Source organism: Diplotaxodon limnothrissa, linkage group LG3, assembly GCF_057381915.1.
Source record: "Diplotaxodon limnothrissa isolate DT_005_m linkage group LG3, D_limnothrissa_male_GT1.1, whole genome shotgun sequence".
NCBI classification, from domain to species: domain Eukaryota; kingdom Metazoa; phylum Chordata; class Actinopteri; order Cichliformes; family Cichlidae; genus Diplotaxodon; species Diplotaxodon limnothrissa.
The window spans coordinates 17,107,133-17,128,853 of record NC_140598.1 but is presented as its reverse complement, the minus strand read 5'-3'; the positions used below and the strand labels follow the sequence as shown (position 1 = coordinate 17,128,853).

The window sequence follows — 21,721 nt, the reverse complement described above, 5'->3', positions numbered from 1 at the left end:
ATCTCGAGAAACACTATGGTCAGAAACGACCTCCCCTCCTATTCATTATTTCTCACTTTCTGACCATGGTGTCCAGTATTTCTTCATGTAAGTGATCACAGAGCTTGCCGTCATCAGCTTGGTTAATGTTTTTGTTTTCCTAGTGGCTTTGATGAACCAAAGGGATTGGAAATGCTAGAATTAGCTCATCTTGAATGAGCCCTTGATTTTTGATCTATTTTTAGTTATTTTGTCCCTATTGGCTGCTGTAGCCTATCACAGTTATCATAGAGCAAGCGGTGGGGTACACCCTGGACAAGTCACCTAACTGTTGCAGAGCTAACACAGGGAGACAAATAACCATTTACACTCACACCTGTGGGCAATTTATAATCACCAATTGTCCTAACCCCACTGACTTCACATTTTTGAACTGTGGGAGGAACATACATGGATCTATTTACATTTTTATCTAGACTTTATGAACAGATAGATTTATGAATAGATTTGGCAAAAGGCACTGTTCCCCCAGACAATATCTTATTTTTATATTTGACTGTTGGTTTTATTGCGAGCAAAGAAAAAAATGTTCTTAAAGAAAGTGTAACAGTTTCCAGCTCTTCCTCCTCTATCAGACATTCTCTCCATACCTGAGAGTGTCCAGTCTCCAGCCTGAATCCTTCAGTCCAGCCGACAGCAGCTTCATTCCTGAGTCACCTGGATGATTGTAGCTCAGATCCAGCTCTCTCAGATGGGAGGGGTTGGAGATCAGAGCTGAGGCTAGACAAGTAAAGCCTTCCTCTGTGATCAGACAGCCTGACAGACTGCACACATAAAGCAGCTATTACTATGTGAAGATGTTAAATAATATGTATTTTTCTTTCAAGATTAGATTTATATAATTGAATGTACTGATGGTTCACAACAGATAGCATTAGTGATCGCAGGTAGTGTCTACATCTGCTTTTGGAAACTATAGAAACCACAAAATGAACCTGTAGTGTGAGGGATTTTAAAGGCTATGAAAAAGAGAGACATCATGATTTGTACACATTTCAAGCAAGGATTTGTACACATTTGTTTTACACTGGGACTTAAATGCAGCTTAAATTTGTGGATCAGTGGAAAGCTGGCAGCATTAAATCTGTCTCAAAACTCCACATGGGCATGCAACATGATCTGTGCGGATCATATTGTACACATTTGCAACATTTTAGATACAGATTTCTCTCCTTATTTTACAATTCTGTCCATCTTGGGATACACATATATATGGGAGCAGGTTTTTTCGAACATGAACTACATGAAGACACGCTGCAGTTCTGCATTAATATTAAACTTACCTTTTGCAGCCATAAGCATGTACGTATGTATGAAATATGGAGGAGCTCTGCAGTGATGTTCAAAAACAGAAATTAGACTAAAAAGTGAGAACAGTATCATTTAATATATTTAAAATGTACTGAAGTCATAACTACACATAAATAGTTGTCATTACTATTCTATTTTAAAATTATTGGCATACTGCTATGATCTATTTATTTGAAAGTAGGCTATAGTTTTCCACAAGTGTGAACTCAAATAAACCTGCAAAATTATTTTAAATTTAAAAGTAGCCCTGAGAGTATGGAACGCCAGGACTGCCATAATGAATTAATTAAATACACCATTAAATAATTAATTAAATGTGGCAATAATTAATTAAAATTGGAATTAATTAATTAAATAGTTATGACACATGTAATTAATTAATTATTGACACATGTAATTAATTAATTATTGACACATGTAATTAATTATTTATGTATTTCACATTTTAATTAATTATTGACACATTTAATTAATTATTTAATGATATATTTATTTATTTCATTTTGGCAGTCCTGGCGCCTGGCTCTCGTCATGAAATAATTTTATCTGTCAGCCTCACCCATCAAACTCAGGGGGCGGGGTTAACGCTGCCCATGCAGCTTCTCTAACATTTGATTGGTTGCCGTGCAAAGTAAGTCAAAACAGGTCGATCCTAGATAATCGATTGCTTGTGTAGACTTGGGGCAGCCAGGTATCCCAGAATGCAGATCAAATCACAGGCAGCAATGGTGGTGGTGTAGTTTTAAAATACCCCGTTTTTCTGTCACCAGCTACACTTTTAACAGTGTTTTAGCCGCGAATGTCGCACCGTATGTCTGGTCAGGTTGTCAACATAGAACATGTTTGCAAAAGTGCTCAGATGTTTTCAGAGATTTCACTAGCTCTGCTAACAGTTAGCATGCAGAGTGCACCGAGGGGGTTACGTTAACCGGTTTGTTTACATATTCCACTCTCCGTGTTCCACATGTTGCATTCGCAGATTCTCATTTTCACCGAACGATCGTCTCTTTCCGCCTGGTCTTGTGTCTCTGTGCTTCTGTAACATAAAGAACGAGCTGACATTTTTCTCACGAAACCAGCGATCAGCTCAACAGACCCTCAGTTTACCTGCATGCATCCTCCTCCTCATCTGTCAGCTGTTTAACACCTGCTGCTAATTCAAGAAACACGCCTACGTTACCTGGTGATAGTCACAGTTTAACTGGGCAGCCGGTGCTCGATATAACGCAATGTCAGCGCATTTTTCTGCACAAGATAAGTAAATATAGTGTTTTCCCCGAGCGCAGAGCTGCTGGAGCTCGTTTCCTTACAGAGCACTTTATAGGAGAACAGCTTTATCAGCGGCTGATGTCCAATCACCGGCACACAGCTTTCAAACCTCAGCTGAGTTTTAACTCTCAGTGGTTAAACGCTGGACTTCATTCACTCAGGTTCTGTCTGTCGGGTCACGTTTACTTCGCTGTTTTATTTACAACTGAGCAAATCGGTTTGGCTGAGGTTAAAGTTACGTTTCATAACTGCATAGTTTCACAGACGTTTAATGGTTCACTGGCACATGTGTTAGACTGAACTATCATCTAAATATCATCTGTTTTTTAATAGTTATTCAACTGTATTCTAAGCACCAGCTGTCTGTTAGAATGTGATTTTTTTCTCTCTCTGTTGGCAGAGGTATAAAAATGCGCAGGAAAATCTGACGTGCATGGCGAACTTCACCGACGATATTTAGGGAGGAATAAACACACATCAAACATAAATGAACCATTTGTCTGTCTCCATAATTGAGAGAATTTTCTCTTCTTATGTCAACACTCTCTCTCTCTTTTTTTTCGGTCATGTTATGTTTACCTGTCAAAGGCTTGTTACAAACTATGAAACATTGTGCAGACTTCTGGATGTTAGAAGAAAACTAATACTGCTCATGAAGGAGACTAAAGGCAGGAAGGTGTCCTTTAAAACTAAACATGTTAATAGGACCTCCCTGTTTATATCATAGTTTATGATATAGCACGTGTATTTCAGTAATAGCCTGCTGAGGCCACTATACGTGCTGGCCTCATATCAAATGTGAAGGCAGACTGAGTCTATGTTTGACGTTTTTTATATCTAATCTTCCTTTTCAAACATTTAAACAGCAGCGAGTCTGCAGCTGAGGGAACACAAACTCAGGTTTGCTCGTTTCTTGGATTCATTTGGTGATTTATTAAATGTATAACTGTTATTCTAATCTGCTGCTGAGTCTCTTACACTTTTCTTTATGCTGTATATTTTCACGTCTCTGGAATAGTTGGCAGTTAGATAGTCAGCTGGGAAACTTTGTGTTAACTCATGGAGCTGAGGATATCGTGGATATGCTGACCTCGCTGCGTGGTGTACAGAGCGAGGTCAGCATGATTAATATTCACAATAAAAATATTAGCCGAACATCATGAAGTCTGTATGTGTTTCATAGTGTGGAACAACCTTTGTACAGTTAAAGCCAGCAGTTACTACATGACGGAAACACCAACGTTATCTCTTTTATGTGTTTATACACAGGTCACGCTGATTACTGAACAAAAACCCAAAGATCAGATGTTAAACAGATTTATTTGCTCTCTCTCCTCCTTAAACATGTTTTTAATGTTAGTTATAATTCAGACTGAAACCCGTAGGACACATAAGAACATCAGGAAATAAAACATCGATAAATATAACCTCAGTAAAAGAAGTCAGCGGGGGTTACTACAGCTGTGTACCGGGGCCTGCGCTTTGTTGGTGGGATTGCTTGCGAGGCGAGCGGGTCTATCCCACGCTTTGCCGTGAGACTGGGCAGACATCTCCGAAATCATCGAAACACTTTTGCAAAGAGGCTGTATCTTGACAAACCGACCAGACACATGAAGATTAAACCACTACATTCTCGGCTAAAAAAATATTAAAACGGTATTTGGTGACACACAAACAGGGTTTTTCAAAGCTCAGTTCTGTTAGCTTCCACATGCCGGTTGTTGTGTGCTAGAAACAATGGCCACCAGGCCAAAGCAATGGTTTTGACTCGATCAGCGTTAACCCCGCCCCCTGAGTTTGATGGGTGAGGCTGACAGATAAAATTATTTCAAGATGAGAGCCAGGCGTCAGGACTGCCAAAATGAAATAAATAAATACATCATTAAATAATTAATTAAATGTGTCAATAATTAATTAAATGTGTCAATAATTAATTAAAATGTGAAATACATAAATAATTAATTAAATGTGTCAATAATTAATTAATTACATGTGTCATAACTATTTATTTAATTAATTAATTCCAATTTTAATTAATTATTGCCACATTTAATTAATTATTTAATGGTGTATTTAATTAATTTATTATGGCAGTCCTGGCGTTCCATATGAGAGTGGGTTTTTTTCTCTTCTTTAAAGTGTGTGTTAAACAGTTTTAAAAGAATAAAAGGTCTTCTTATTAAGACATCTTATTATTCTTCTATCAAGTATATGTATCATCCTCTCTGAATTCTGAAATATGTCCATTTGTCACTCCCCCACCCACACCATGAACAGAGAAAGAAATGCACATTTAAATTCAGGAAAATCGATTCAATTTAATTAAATTGTTATAGTGCTAAATCACAACTGTTTTTGTTATTTCACAACAATTTCAGACTCAGCTTTATTTGAGGCTATCCACATTGAAATTTGATTAAAGGTTCCAGCTTCTTAACTGTACCATTCTCTTTTTAAAGGGACCAAAAGTAATTGGACAATGCACACAAAGGCTATTCATGGGTTTGTGTAGGCAATTCCTTTTTTATGTCATTATTAGTTAAGTAGATAAAAGGTCTGGAGTTGATTTGAGGTGCGGTGCTTGCATTTGTAAGATTTTGCTGTGAACAGACAACAGTGGTCGAAGGAGCTCTCCATGCTGGTGAAACAAGCCATACTTAAGCTGCAAAAAAAGAAAAAATCCATCCAAGAAATTGCTACAATAACAGGAGCGGCAAAATCTACAGTTTCATACATGCTGAGAAGGAGAGCACTGGGAACTCAGCAGAGCAAAATCACCCGGATGTCCATGAAGACAGTGGTGGGTGATCACAGTATCATTTCCATGGTGAACAGAAACCCCTTTTCACAATAGCCAACTAAGTGAATAACACTCTTCAGGAGGTAGACATATTGATATCCACGTCTATATCCAAGGAACTATATCTATATTGTGACTATTGGATATAACCATATCCAATAGTCGATATCCAAGAAAAAAGAAAACAGAAATAGGACAAATGGAAATAGGAAAAAAAAAAAAAAAACGAAACAGGAAAAAAGGAAAATGGAAATAGGAAAAAGCACTTCCCTTGTGTTTCTGGGAAGACAATAACCCGACGGACCAGTTGCAGGAACCAAAATATGGTAAGAATTGCATTGTGAGACAATTAAAAGAAGTAGAGGATCTATCGGTTTCATTAGAAAAGAAAAGATGAGAGCTAAGTGTGTTAGCTTAACTATTAGCCTAAAAATCCATCATCAGTATCATATGAATCGTAACATCAAAACACGCTTACCTAGCATTTTCTGGTTCATGTCTAATCAATTTAATTGATTTGACATTATTAGGTATATTCCAATCAATGTACATTTGTATTATTGTGTAGTTGGTTATTTGAATTGAATATAAGGGAGTAGATCATAATTTTTCTGACCATCTGTTTAATGACAAAAGGATCCAGGTTCTCATTATGGATACTGAAAGTCGATTAAAAGGAGGCAGACCAAAAGAAATTAAATGATTTGGGGTGGAACATAATTTGTTTTCAAGAATACTTTCTGAACCCACTTTCCGAATAAAAAACAAAGCAGCGTCATTCCTGAAATCTTGCAAAAAATAATAGTTTAACAAATCCAATTGCTAACTGTCTGACAAGCAGTAAAGCAGAAGAAAGGATTTGACTAAAAATGGATGGAAAAAAAAAAAAAAAAAACTACACAAAGGTTGAACAGGTAAGACCACAGACGATTGCAGATTTCAAATATCTAAGCTTCCCATGTTGAGCTTTGTCTTTTGACTTGGTATTCTAACTTAGTTTAGGTTCTCTTTTTATTCAGTCTTTCCTCAACCAGAATCCTAAATTCACAAAAAAACCCAAAAAATACAAACCTCGAAACAGAAGTCTATTTTTATGAAACTATTCTAAATTTATAAAATGGTAATATGAACAAGAAAAATACAAGAAAGAGAAAATAGTGCCACCTGACAACTCTTTAAGAGTCAGTTGTCTATGCAATAAAAAAAAATTTAAATGTCAGTGATCAGTGAGAAAGTCTTAATTCTGACCTGAGAGCTTCCAGTGAACATTTTGGACTTGCTAGTCCTGCAGACAGGAGTTTCACACCTGAATCCTCCAGGTTGTTGTTAGTCAGGTCCAGCTCAGTTACACTGGCGGACGGGCAGCCGAGGACCGAGGACAGGGCTTTGCAGCTTCTCTCTGAGAGGTTACAGCCACTAAGTCTGAAAAACAAAATTGTTAAACAATATTTGCAATGAGTTAACTGGTTGGAGATTTTTATTTTAAAAATAAAAGCATTTTTAAAGTAAAAACTAGACCAGAAAAAAATAATATAATTAATATGAAATATCTAAAAAAAAATGCATTTAATTAATATTCCATGTTTAACTTTGCGTCATTTGCACATTATCTCTAAAATTAGAAACATCCTTTTTCAAAGTGATGCTAAAAAAATACATCTCTTACTTATACACTTGACTGCTATAAATAAATATTATGATGTTGTCCTAAAAACTTCCTTTAAAGCCTTTAGTTGATCCAAAATTCTGCAACAAGATACTGACAGGAGCTAGAAAAAGAGAGCTTATTTCTACCTGTTAAAAGGGAGCTGTTCATTGACATTGACAATCATTCGCACTTACATTTACACCTGCATTCACACCAATGGGCAATTTAGACTAACCAATTAAACTATCCCCACTAACTGCATGTCTTTGGACTGTGGGAGGAAGCCAGAGTACCCAGAGAGAACCCACACAAACATGGGGAGAACATGCAAACTCCATAAAAGAAATACCCCAAACTGATAGTGGAAATGAACTCAGGACCTTCTTGCTGTGAGGCAAATGCTATTTAAACCTCCTTGAGCTGATTGTTGTGATTTGGATGAATGTAACTGAATTGAATTTGGTACTGAAAACAAACTGTGAACCTGTTAAAGTATTGTTTTTGGCCTGTGATTAAAAAGTGGAATCTTGTTAAATCACTGTACATTTTAGAGCCCAATCTTGAAAAGTGACATTTTAAAACATTGCTATCTCTTTCCAGTCCCTGGCATGGCTCTGCTATAGCATTTTTGATCAGCTGCAGGCTTTTCAAGAAGTTTTTAGAACATCCTGACAACAAGAATTAGGCTCCTATCAGTACTAAAAGTATCATATAGTTGATTGTGATGCTAACAATAATTAGGCGCCTCTGTCTCCTATATAGCTGTATACTGTTTTAAAGAGCCAGAAAACCATTAATTTTTTTATTGATTGCAAATGGCTGTGTTGTTGTTAAGTAGAATTCACAGATAAAAAAAAGAAAAAGTTATAATCATGTATGTACTTACAGAGCTTTGTTGGAGGCTTTGACCACTGGCAGCAGCCTCAGAAGAGCCTCCTCTGAAGCAGAGTATTTCTTCAAGTCAAACACATCCAGATCTTCTTCTGATGACAGTAAGATGAAGACCAGAGCTGACCACTGAGCAGGAGACAGTTTATCTGTGGAGAGACTTCGTGAACTTATGGATTTCTGGATCTCCTTTACTAGAGAACGATCATTCAGTTCATTCAGACAGTGGAACAGATTGATGCTTTTCTCTGCAGACAGATTCTCACTGAGCTTCTTCTTGATGTACTGGACTGTTTCTTGATTGGTCTGTGAGCTACTTGCTGTCTGTGTCAGCAGGCCTTGTAGGAGACTCTGACTGGTCTCCAGTGAAAGACCCAGGAGGAAGCGGAGGAACAAGTCCAGGTGTCCATTTGGACTCTGTAAGGCCTTGTCCACAGCACTCTGGTAGAAGTGTGTCTCTGCAGATTCTCCTGTTTCAGACTTCTGGGAGGTTTGTTGTTCTTCCAGCAGATGGAGTCCAGAGTTGATGAAGGTCAGATGGACATGAAGAGCAGCCAGAAACTCCTGAACACTCAGATGGATGAAGCAGAACACCTTGTCCTGGTACAGTCCTCTCTCCTCTTTAAAGATCTGTGTGAACACTCCTGAGTACACCGAGGCTGCTCTGATATCGATGCCACACTCTGTCAGGTCTGATTCATAGAAGATCAGGTTTCCTTCCTGCAGCTGATCAAAAGCCAGTTTTCCCAGAGACTCAATCATCTTCCTGCTCTCTGGACTCCAGTGTGGATCTGTCTCAGCTCCTCCATCATACTTGACCTTCTTCACTTTGGCCTGAACCACCAGGAAGTGGATGTACATCTCAGTCAGGGTCTTGGGCAGCTGTCCTCCCTCTCTGGTTTTCAGCACATCCTCCAGAACTGTAGCAGTGATCCAGCAGAAGACTGGGATGTGACACATGATGTGGAGGCTTCGTGATGTCTCAATGTGGGAGATGATCCTGCTGGTCTGTTTCTTATCACTGAATCTCTTCCCAAAGTACTCCTCCTTCTGTCGATTAGTGAACCCTCTGACCTCTGTCACCATGCCAACACAGTCAGGAGGGATCTGATTGGCTGCTGCAGGTCGTGTGGTTATCCAGAGGCGAGCAGAGGGAAGCAGTTTCCCCCTGATGAGGTTTATCAGCAGCACATCCACTGAGGTGGACTTTCTAGGGTCAGTTAGGATTGTAGTTTTGTGGAAGTCCAGAGGAAGTCGACACTCATCCAGACCATCAAAGATGAACACAACCTGGAAGTCTTCAAAGCTGCAGATTCCTGCTTCTTTGGTTTCAGTAAAGAAGTGATGAACAAGTCCCACCAAGCTGAACTTTTCCTCTTTCAGCACATTCAGCTCTCTGAAAGTGAATGGAAATATGAACTGGATGTCCTGGTTGGCTTTGTCTTCAGCCCAGTCCAGAGTGTATTTCTGTGTTAAGACTGTTTTCCCAATGCCAGCCACTCCCTTTGTCAGCACTGTTCTGATTGGTTCATCTCTTCCAGGTGAGGCTTTAAAGATGTCTTCTTGTCTGATTGTTGTTTCTGGTCTGTCTGGTTTCCTGGATGCTGTTTCAATCTGTCTGACCTCATGTTCATCATTGACCTCTGCAGTCCCTCCCTCTGTGATGTAGAGCTCTGTGTAGATCTGATTCAGAAGGGTTGGGTTTCCTGCTTTAGCGATCCCCTCAAACACACACTGGAACTTCTTCTTCAGGGTAGATTTAAATTCACTCTGAATCCACTTGAATTGCCCCTTGGAATGTCCTATATGTATCAAAAAACAAAACAAAAACAAAAACCACACAATCAAAGATTTGTCATATGCATATGTTCCGAATGTATGTTGGTCTATCTTACTGTTAAGGAGACGGTCAGCCAGTTCCTTCTGATTCATTCTCCTCAAGACGTTCAGTGTGATCTCAACAAATGCCTCTCTGCTTCCCTGGTCTTCTTCCTTACTCTCCAATAAACCTTCACCCTCACTTCTACCCTCTAAGAATTCTGGGCAATCTGGACTCAAATCCTTCTGGATTTTTTTCAGTTCGTTCTTTACAAAAGTGATGATTTTCTCCTCCAGCATCTGGAACCAAAAGGTTGAATGAGTCACACCACAACGTCAATCAATTGCAGAGTCAATGGAAAGAGAAGAGAAAAAAGAGAAGCATACAAAACAGAAACACCAAATTGAACAATACACAAACTCCAGGAAAGACAAAAAACTTTAAGAGAATCTAGTAGTAGTTGTATTCTATTATATAAACATCAAGGCAGTATAAAGAGAGAAGTGGAGAGGAGAAGCTTGGTACATTACAGTAATTTTTCCTGTATCCTGAGACCATAGTAACATAAATAAGGGAAGCTAAAGGATTAGCCATCCAGCCAATAGTCTCTGTCACGCTACCAGGTTTAGTAAGAATTTTCTTTTGTGTGTGTGTGTGGGGGGGGGGGGTTATAGAGTCGTTCTGCAAGAACAATTTATTATTCATAGCTGAGGTTTAAGTTATGCCATGGTCAGTGAGGTGGCCCAATTATTAGATGCCCAAGTTATGGGAGGTAAATACTGACAATTGAATTCCACTCACTGAAAGGATGAAAGGAAAAATAACTGGAGAGCCTGGATAAACCCTATTGAGGTAGCATGGTCTCAGAGAACTAGCCTATGTGTATCTAAACATGGACACGGAAGAAAAAAGTCCCCTTCTTGGATACGGACTTACTTGATACAGAAAAGCCAAACACAGGTGCCATCATACCAGAGAAAGTGGCTTAAGACTTTTGCACAATATCATAATTTAACAAAATTTAAAGGATAAATCAAAAATATTAAGTCATAACATAACAGAAGAAAATGCAGGTCCCGCTTGTCTTCAACAATGCTGAGCTGTTTATCCAGTTTGGTTCACCTCAGCTCCTATATTACACTCCACTGGGCAAGTGGCTCTACATCCTGAGCCAAAACCCACAGACCCAGCATGGAGATGATTAAAGAGAATACATGTAAAAGTAGTTGTTGTACATGTACAGACCATAAATATGGAGTCCAGGTGTGTTTGATGGTTTTGGGCAGACTGACCATGGGGAACCTCTGAGGTCTCCTGGTCCACTCTGTGGAGGAAATCATGAAAAGTAAAAAGAATTCAAATAAAACTTAAAAATTCAAAAAAGAAAAAAAAACACTTTGAAAAAACAGAAAAATTAAATTAAAAAACAACAACAACAACAACAACAACAACAACAACAACAACAACAAATAAACAAAACAATGAACCAAGATGGCTGCCCCAAAGATGGCTCCCTTTTTTGATAGCAAAGGGAGCAAAAGAAAAATATTCACTCTTAGACATCTCTGATTCAAAGACTTACTCCAGTCCAATTATTGAAGACAGTCTGTATTCAGGACTGTCCTATATTGAGTTGCCAAATACCATAGTATACCTCAATCTCAGATTAAGTGACAGTGACATGCAAACTTTTTTTTTTTGCACTTATTCCATTTTATTTGGCTGTTTTTTCTTCAAATGAATGTTTAGGTACATATTAAAGTGTAATTCAAAACCTTTGTCTATTTCAGTGTAACAGTCCAAAGGATAACTTTTGGTTTTATACAGGGAGTTTCAGATCTCTTATCAAGCATTATGACAAATTATTATTTATTTATATATATATATATATATATATATATATATATCTCAAAATTTCAAAATCCCTGGTAGCCCTTCGGGCAGGGACTCTTCAGTTTTTGGTAGCCCAAAATAAATTTAAGTAGCCCGAATAAAAAAAGAGCAATTTTTGGATTAATGTTTTGTTTCCTTTACAATATTATACTTTAATGTATAATATTGTAAAGGAAACAAAACATTAATCAAAAAATTGTTGAAAAACAAATTACAACATTGTATAAAAATTACAATCATCAACTCAAATACTTGGTTCTAATTGAACAGAAATTTCTATGAACTTGTAAGAACTGTGTAGGACATGAATCAGTCTGTGTCAGATCCTGAATTTGAAATTTCCACTGAAGTCACGGGTAAGAGACAAGTGGAACCAAGATCGAGGCCATTTGGTTTGTGAACTTTGCAAAGACTGCTAAATTTTGCCAGTGGTAATTCACTCTTTGCAACATAGTAGCTGTTCTAAACAGATTTTTCAGGTTTATTTTTAGTATGTTATTTGCAATTGGTGTTTGTTCTGGGAAAGATATTGCAGACTGAGCAATAATGCATTTCTTGCATTTCTCATGGGTTCTAATGGGGGCCTTTCTTAAAATGACTGGTCCCAGTAACAAAGGCGCTTGTCGACTCAGAAATCGAGAGAAAACCAACAACACACCCGGCAGAACACTATGTTATTTACACGGGTGCAAATAAGTGGTCCGCATGTGCGCATTCGCTGTCAAAATAAAAGACGCGCACCAGATAAGAAGTTGCAACGCGCGTTTGCGTCCATATAAAAAGCAGTGTTTTTGTCCACTACAGTGGGATTTTCACGGCACATTCCGCACCACATCTCTGTGCGTTCATCATTTGTTTGAAGCCAGCTCACCTCCTGCAACCACTTTTCCGAGAATACGTGCTTCTTTTGTGGTTCGGACTCCTTCTGACATTTGTTTGGAGGTGGAGGAACACCACAGTAATTGCTTAAAGGAGCTTCTTCGACATCTTTAAGGAGTTCTAAACAAATGTCTGTCCTCCTCCAGAAAATCTTATGTATGCAAACACGCGTTGCAACTTCTTATCTTGTGCGCATTTTTTTATTTTTTTTTGACAGCGAATGCGCACCTGTGGACCACTTATGTGCAGCCCCGGTTATATAGCTCGTCATATTGCAGCCACAGAAATTATTTTGTCCATGAAACCATAAAGCTGCACTTTCTTTTTGCCTTATAGTCTGATTTGTCATAATTTCTCCGTTTTGTGGTAAGCTTTTCTTTGGCTGTCACTTCTTCACCCTGACCTGTCTTATTTGGCTCAGCAGAACTAAAATATATATCCTGCTGCTTTTACACACACACACACACATAACGGTCAGCGATTCTCTGCGCGGTCAACCTCTCATATGTTTAAGCTTGCTGCGGGAGATTTCACTTGTCATGTTTGCATAGTAAGCTAATGATTGATAAGACGATGTCAGAGGAATTGGTGCGCAAATTATCATCACTCACCAATCAGTACTGTGTGTTTTTAAAGGGATGCCAAATGCTGTCATTTTTCTGTAAAGCAAATTTACCTTGCCTTTGGGTATAAATAAAGTTACCTTACCTTACCTCGCAGTTCGCGCGATTGCAAAGTGAAAGCAAAAAACAAGCGCAAATTCAAACGTGATTTCAATATGTCACATATTGACAGTACCTCACCGATGCCGATGACATAATTACCCAGCTACATTTCCGAAAGAATGCAAAAGCATTGACATATTGTAGCGGGTCAGGGATGTTCGGGGTTCTGTTTGTACAGTTATGTTTTGTTTATGTTGCCATGGTGACGCCCTCTCGCTGCGACAGTGTGTCCTTCCGGGGTCAGAGGGCGCCCTGTGCGTTGTTGTTGCTGTTCTGTTGCCGCGCTGAGCAGTTAGCTAGCGGCAGTGTTCTTCTGCAGATGTCAATAAATGGCTGTGCTCCCTGGCTAGCTCACGGGAAGCAAGACCAAATGATACCTCCGTCTCCTCCTTGTCTGAGCTCGCCACATTGGTGTCAGAAGTGGGATAGCTCACCCTCGCCGTAATGGAGAGAGACATTCAGAGGCTGGAGCAAGCTGTCGAGGAGAACATTCCCCACTTGGGAAACTGGCGATTGAAGAGAGAGGATGTGAGTGGCCATGTAAGTCCCCCGACGGGTCCTGATGGCACGAGCGCACCGCGGCGGCGGCCCGTCGCGACAGATGCTAGGGCAATGCTTCATGGGCTACCTCTGTCGACCCACACGCCGAGCCCCCAACCGTAGCAGTCATGCCTACCACGCCAGTTAAGGCACCTGGACATTTGCAGGACTTTGTGTGGGGTAATGGGGTCGTCGGGGACGACTGACCCCTTAGGTGGGGGCTATGTAGCGGGTCAGGGATGTTCGGGGTTCTGTTTGTACAGTTATGTTTTGTTTATGTTGCCATGGTGACGCCCTCTCGCTGCGACAGTGTGTCCTTCCGGGGTCAGAGGGCGCCCTGTGTTGTTGTTGTTGCTGTTCTGTTGCTGCGCTGAGCAGTTAGCTAGCGGCAGTGTTCTTCTGCAGATGTCAATAAACGGCTGTGCTCCCTGGCTAGCTCACGGGAAGCAAGACCAAACGATACCTCCGTCTCCTCCTTGTCTGAGCTCGCCACAATATATTTTTCCTTCCTACAATAGCCCGACGGGCAGGGCAGAGATAGATTTTGGTAGCCCGACTGGAAAAATCGCTAGCCCCGGGACGTCGGGCTAGCGATTTTGCAAGCCCTGAGATAGATAGATAGATAGATAGATAGACAGATAGACAGATAGATAGATAGATAGATAAAAAAAAACAAAACACCCAGCACGCCCCTGCAGGCGGTTTATCCTTCAAGCTCGGGTCCTCTACCAGAGGCCTGGGAGCTTGAGGGTCCTGCGCAGTATCTTAGCTGTTCCCAGGACTGCGCTCTTCTGGACAGAGATCTCCGATGTTGTTCCCGGGATCTGCTGGAGCCACTCGCCTAGCTTGGGAGTCACCGCACCTAGTGCTCCGATTACCACGGGGACCACCGTTACCTTCACCCTCCACATCCTCTCGACCTCTTCTCTGAGCCCTTGGTATTTCTCCAGCTTCTCGTGTTCCTTCTTCCTGATATTGCTGTCATTCGGAACCGCTACATCGATCACTACGGCCGTCTTCTTCTGTTTGTCTACCACCACTATGTCCGGTTGGTTAGCCACCACCATTTTGTCCGTCTGTATCTGGAAGTCCCACAGGATCTTAGCTCGGTCATTCTCCACCACCCTTGGGGGCATCTCCCATTTTGACCTCGGGACTTCCAGGTTATACTCGGCACAGATGTTCCTGTACACTATGCCGGCCACCTGGTTATGGCGTTCCATGTATGCCTTGCCTGCTAGCATCTTGCACCCTGCTGTTATGTGCTGGATTGTCTCTGGGGCATCTTTACACAGCCTGCACCTGGGGTCTTGCCTGGTGTGATAGACCCCAGCCTCTATGGATCTTGTACTCAGAGCTTGTTCTTGTGCTGCCATGATTAGTGCCTCTGTGCTGTCTTTCAGTCCAGCTTTGTCCAGCCACTGTTGTGGCAAAATTCACTCACAAAATTGTGAGTGAGCCCACTCCCTTGGATGAGAAGCAACCCCACACATGAATGGTCTCAGGATGCTTCACTGTTGGCATGACACAGGACTGATGGTAGTGCTCACCTTTTCTTCTCCGGACAAGCCTTTTTCCAGATGCCCCAAACAATCGGGAAGAGGCTTCATCGGAGAATCTGACTTTGCCCCAGTCCTCAGCGGTCCATTCACCATATTTTCTGCAGAAGATCAATCTGTCACTGATGTTTTTTTGGAGAGAAGTGGCTTCTTTGCTGCCCTTCTTGACACCAGGCCATCTTCCAAAAGTCTTCGCCTCACTGTGCGTGCAGATGCGTTCAAACCTGCCTGCTGCCATTCCTGAGACAGCTCTGCACTGGTGGCACTCGGATCCTGCAGCTGAATCCTCTTTAGGAGACGATCCTGGCGCTTGCTGGACTTTCTTGGACGCCCTGAAGCCTTCTTAACAAGAATTGAACTTCTTTCCTTGAAGTTCTTGATGATCCTATAAATTGTTGATTTAGGTGCAATCTTAGTAGCCACAATATCCTTGCCTGTGAAGCCATTTTTATGCAACGCAATGATGGCTGCACACGTTTCTTTGCAGGTCACCATGGTTAACAATGGAAGAACACTGATTTCAAGCATCACCTTCCTTTTAACATGTCAAGTCTGCCTTTCTAACCCAATCAGCCTGACATAATGATCTCCAGCCTTGTGCTCATCAACATTCTCACCTGAGTTAACAAGACGATTACTGAAATGATCTCAGCAGGTCCTTTGATGACAGCAATGAAATGCAGTGGAAAGGGTTTTTTTTGGGATCAAGTTAATGTTCGTGGCAAAGAAGGACTGTGCAAGTCATCTGATCACTCTTCATAACATTCTGGAGTATATGGAAATTGCTATTACAAAAACTTAAGCAGCAACTTTTCCAATTTCCAATATTTAGTAATTCTCAAATCTTTTGGCCACGACTGTAGTCTTCTGGAGAGGGGTGGACTCCGTCTCAGTCTGAAGTTGCCCTTGGTGAGAGGCAGCGGGCTGGGGTGGGCTTTCTTGTATCCCCTCAGCTTGCTGTCTGTATATTGGGGTTTCTCCCGGTGGATGAGAGGGTTTGTTCTCTGCACCTTCGGATTGGAGAATGGATCCTGACTGTCGTTTGCACTTATGGGCATTTAAAATGTATAGTGAAGGTGCGCTTGGAATGTCTGGCAGAGACCCTGGTCCAAAAGATCTTCAACTCACACCTTCAGCAGAGCTTCAACAACCCTCCTAGTGCTGCGGCTGCAGTGATGCAGACGCTGTACCAGACCAGCGTGGTGTAAAGACAGCTGAGTGCAAAAGCAAAGCTCTCAATTTACTGCTCAGTGTCTTTGCTGTTCCCAGGACTGACCTAATCTGGACAGAGATCTCAGATGCTGTTCCCGGGATCTCCTGGAACCACTCTCCCACTTTCCATCTCACTTCCCTTAAGGCATCCAATTACCACAGAGATGACTGTTGTCTTCACTCATCACCCGCCACGCTTTCAGTCTTTGGTACTTCTTGAGCTTCTTATGTTTCTTATTCCTGATGTTACCATTACTTGGAATAGCCACATATAGCTACATCTATCACCATGGCCTTCTTCCTGTGCTTGTCTGACACTCTTTGTCCAGTTTGTTAGCCATAACCAGTTTGTCAGTCTGTATCTCGAAGTCCCACAGGATTTAAACCCTATGGGGTTTGTCCTATTTTTACCTCTGGTCTTCCAGGCCATGCTCGGCAAAGATGTTCCTGTGTACTATGCCAGTCACTTGGTTATGGCGTTCTATGCATGCCCTGCCTGTTAGCATCTTGCACCGTGCTGTTATGTGCTGGATTGTCTCAGGGGCATCTTTACACTGCCTGCACCTGTGGTCTTGCCTGGTGTGGTCTATGGATCTCGTGCTTTGAGCTTGTTCTTGAGCTTCAGATTAGACTTGAAACTTTCCTTTTTGATAAAGCATATAGTTAGACCTGGATCAGATTACCCCAAATCCTCCTTTAGTTATGCTGGAATACGTCTAAGCTGCTCGGCAATCCTCATGATGACACTCATGCAACTGTTTCTTCTTCACTCACCATGTGTTTATACACCTGTCTGCATTTAATGTCTTTTGTCCTGTATTCCTCCTTTTTATATTCTGGTCTCACTTACAACAGACTCCAGAATATTTGTTTCCTAACCAACGGTGTAGTAAGATTTATTAGTAGGACATGTGGGTCAGATTGACTCTGCTGTGAGACACAACAACAGCCTAACGTTCCACACATCCTTGTGTCCCACTCTGAAACGTCCATGCCTCTTTTGAAAAGAAAATCTTTTTTTCCTTACTGAGGGATAACGCAGTCTGAAATACTCGAAACACACTCTAAAATGTCCATGCAGCAACACAGCCTACTGTGGAACACAGCTCAGCCTGTAAACAATAATTCACATCCCCCCACCCTGAGCCTAGCTGTGCTGCATGTTTCTTCCTGTTAAAAGGGAATTTTCCTTCCCACACTTGCCAAAGTGCTAGTGGATCATATGATTGTTGGGGTTTTCTTTGTTTTCTTTGTAATATTGTAGGATTTGTACCTTACAATAGAAAGTGCCTTGAGGGTACTGTTTTTGTGATTTGGTGCTATATAAATAAAATGTAATTAAATAGCTATGAAGGGTTCTTCCGCTCCCATATGCTCTTCTAATATTGCGTGTCTCCAACGTATTTGGTGCTGCTGTACTCATATTGTCCACCTGCCATGTGTGTCATTCAGTGGAGAATATCTTGTTCATTCTCCTACTAATGAAACACCTAGTACAACGTCCATTTGTTACACATTCATTCCTGCGTTTGTGAAGAAAACGGCATTACATACATTAAGATAGAAATGTGTGAAGAAAGATGTGAACTGAAATTAATGATGCTGGATAACTTATTCAGAAGAACTGACTAATTTACAGCCTATAGACACATTACCTTTTTGCAGCAGATGAGCTTTGTTGTTTAAAAAATATTTCATACTCCTTTGACTGGTCACTCTGTAAGGACACAGAGCTGGGTGGAGGTCCAGGTTGGTTCCTGTGAATAATGATGGAGCAGTGATGTGAGTGCTGAGCTGTGACATGGAGAAGAGTCATGGACAGTTAGAGATGGTCATCTCACCTCTGAGCTTTGGTCTGGCTCTCATGTTCCCCACACAGAGTGCTTTTAGAGGGAGGGGCTCCCTCCTCTCTGTCCTCACACTGATCCATGCTGCTCAGCTCACACACACTTTCTACCTGCAGAGGAAACACAAATCATTCATGTGCACATCAACTGAAATCCTCCTTTCCATCATGTGTGCTGGGGGGGGGGGGGGGTCTCTGTGCCCTGAGTGCTCACCTCCTCCTTTTTCCTTTTATATGAAAGAACTTTCTCGTGGGAAATTCAGACCTACCAGCTTTAGTGGCTGCATATACTGATGTCTGAAAGTGTTTTAAATTATCCTTAAAGTCTGGCCTTTCCACTGAGTTTGGTTCTATAAACAGAATCTATGATCATCTCCTCCACCTGCTGCTGTGGAGATTCAGAGAAATAAATCTAGCATAAGAAAAGAGACGATAGAAAAAAGAAACTGATCTTATCTTTTGTTATTGGATTTCTCTGTTTGGGAAATATTCCACTCATTCCACTTAACCTGGGTAGTGAATTAAATCAGGGCTTTTTTTATCAAGTCCTAGAGACACTAACATGAAAACATGTTGAGCAGCTCTCTGACATGAAGAACACGCTTTAGCGTCTTTTGAATTTTTGTGTGTTGGATGTTGATGGTGTGTGAGCAAACTTTTAACAGTTATTTCAGTTAACTTAAGTCAAAAATGATGTTAGCCTTCATATAGATGTGATCTCCCTTTGGACCTCAAAGCTGAGCCTCACATGTTTTTGGTCCTGGGATTTTGATACAGCAAAGCAAAACTGTCAGAGTTTAAATACTCATGCTTGAAGATGAGGAATCATATGCAGACATTAGATACAGAAGGACTTATAATGTGGAGGGAGCTGCTTATTGGGGTTAAACCCAAGAAAAAAGAACACAAGCAGCTCCCTCCTCTATGTGACATCATACTCATGAGGAGGGAAACAAGCTTTTTTATGATGTTGGGTGCTTTAGCCAAGGATACTTCATAAAAGTTCAAACAAACAAAACTAGTAACCCCATGCAGCACAGCTGACCTTTGTAAGTATCAACAATAACAACATGCTATTTAACAGAGCCATATAAAGACTAACATACATCAGTAGTTTATTTGATTTGCACCCTAATTCACTGATCGGGCTGTGGTCGACTCCTTTGTCACGTGGTGTGAGCAGAATCATCTGCAGCTCAACGTGGCAAAGACCAAGGAACTGATCGTGGACTTCAGGAAGACCAGGAAACACTTGACCCCTGTTTCAATCCAGGGGGTCAGTGTTGACATTGTGGAGGACTATAAATACCTTGGAGTACACATTGACAATAAACTGGACTGGGCTAAAAACACCACAGCACTTTACAGGAAGGGCCAGAGTCGTCTCTATTTTTTGAGGCGACTGAGGTCCTTCAACATCTGCCAGAAAATGCTGAGGATTTTCTATGAGTCTGTGGTGGCCAGTGCGATCCTCTATGCTGTTGCATGCTGGGGGAGCAGGCTGAGGGTCGCAGATGCCAACAGACTTAATAAACTGATCCGTAAGGCCAGCAATGTTGTGGGGATGGAGCTGGACTCCCTCAAGGTGGTGTCGGAGAGGCGGATGCTGTCCAAGATAAAGACAATGTTGGATAACACCTCCCACCCACTCCATGACATGTTGGTCAGTCACAGGAGCTCGTTCAGTGAGAGACTGAGATTATCGAAAAGCACCACTGAACGACACAGGAAATCATTCCTGCCTGTGGCTCCCTGTACAACACATCCACTTAACACACTGTTTGCTGCTACAACTACACATGTTTCTTTTCCAAATATTTATTTATAAGTGACTTATGTATGTATGTATGTATATATATGTATATATTGTACTATTCTTAGTTAGCGTATTGTCTGTCTTGTCTTAATGTTGGTTTAAAATGGAGCACTGTAACAAAAAATAATTTCCCCCAGGGATCAATAAAGTATTCTGATTCTGATCTGATTTATGTTATGTAAATAGAAATGCCCCACGTCCTGTTATAACGCTAAAGACAAACTGCTAAAGAAGGAAACAAAGCAAACTTAGAGTTTCTTCACACACCAACTACAGGCTCCACGCCACACCCGGACACTAAACACGGACACACAGGTGAGCTGCTTCCTGGAAGGAGGCGGGTTTAAACCTGAAGCTCAGCTCAGGAGGGTTGGAGCAGAGCCAACAGTTGATGTCTCCACTTTCTTCTTCTTCTTTTTTGAAGAACAAGTTGAATCTATACCTAACACACATGTAAACAAAACATTCGTTTATGATGTCCGCTCTCCGTCTGCTGCTGTCCCTGCGAATAAAAAGTCCCGGAGCTCTCCGGTCGAGCTCAGGCAACATTCAGCGTGTTTTATCTGATCACACACACTTAGAGAAAATGGCGGACACACACTCGTTGAAAAACATTACACACTGACTTTAATGGAGAGACCGGAAATACAAACACAGTTTGTTGTGTGAAGAAATCCAACATGAGCTGAACAAACAGTAAAGTTCCTAAAGACAAACTGTTAAAGGAGGAAACAAAGCAAACTTACAGTTTCTTCAAACACACACACCAACAACAAGCTCCACTCCACGAAGCTCAGGAAAGTGAAAGTAAACTTTGAGCAGGAGGGAAACACCCAGAGAGGTAGTGATGTGACGTTCTGTATCGAGGCTTCGAAGCTTGTGTCGAGTAATGGAGGGGGCGTTTCCGCGATGCGCGTATCGAGGCTTGCTTCATTTATGGGAGGAGCTGAAAATGATGACGTCCGAAGCCTCGCTGCCCGGCTGTACCACGTGACTGGTTCATGAAGTGGTTCGAACTTTGCCGCGAGCTATGACAGCGATATAAACCCCTCAGACTTCATTCAAAAATGTGGGTGTTTGATGGAGAGTTGTTAGTGAGAGTTTGGAGACAGTTTGGAGGTTTATGAGAGTGAGGAGAGAAAGTCAGGAGAGAATGGAGCCAGCTAAGAAGAGGAGGATGTCCTCCCCTGTGTGGGAACATTTTGATTTTATTCCTCCCAACAAGGTATGTAAATTTCTACAGAAGATGTATTTTCATGATACTGATGGTGCAATACAATTTATGTTGAGCTGTCTTGACTTTTGTACAAGGTGAAGTGTTTGCTATGTGCCAGGGAGCTGGGCTATAACAACAACACCTCATCCATGCTTAGGCACTACAGAGCTTTGCATGAGAATAAGGGGAACACTGATTGTGGAGCAAGACCAGGTGAGCCATCAAATGCAATGATAATATAGCATGCTGTAATGTTACTAA

At 41.3% G+C, this 21,721-nt stretch overlaps 1 protein-coding gene across 2 annotated transcripts in view; it reads right to left on the bottom strand.

The window, feature by feature from the left end:
- LOC146634712 (NACHT, LRR and PYD domains-containing protein 3-like) overlaps positions 1 to 21,021 on the bottom strand; it is a 106,462-nt gene extending 85,441 nt beyond the window's left edge. Inside the window, exons 1-8 of one of the 2 annotated variants that reach the window (XM_085378654.1) lie at positions 20,991 to 21,021; positions 18,424 to 18,539; positions 18,238 to 18,339; positions 11,020 to 11,098; positions 9,851 to 10,073; positions 7,954 to 9,757; positions 6,668 to 6,841; positions 630 to 803 (exon numbers count right to left, since the gene is read on the bottom strand). In XM_085378654.1, the coding sequence (XP_085234780.1) occupies positions 630 to 803; positions 6,668 to 6,841; positions 7,954 to 9,757; positions 9,851 to 10,073; positions 11,020 to 11,098; positions 18,238 to 18,339; positions 18,424 to 18,512 (2,645 nt within the window). In that variant the 5' untranslated portion in view covers positions 18,513 to 18,539; positions 20,991 to 21,021. Of the gene's footprint in view, positions 1 to 629; positions 804 to 6,667; positions 6,842 to 7,953; positions 9,758 to 9,850; positions 10,074 to 11,019; positions 11,099 to 18,237; positions 18,340 to 18,423; positions 18,540 to 20,990 lie in introns of those variants that run through there. The other variant, XM_085378645.1, reaches the window with a different exon arrangement.
- Positions 21,022 to 21,721: the final 700 nt, after the last annotated feature.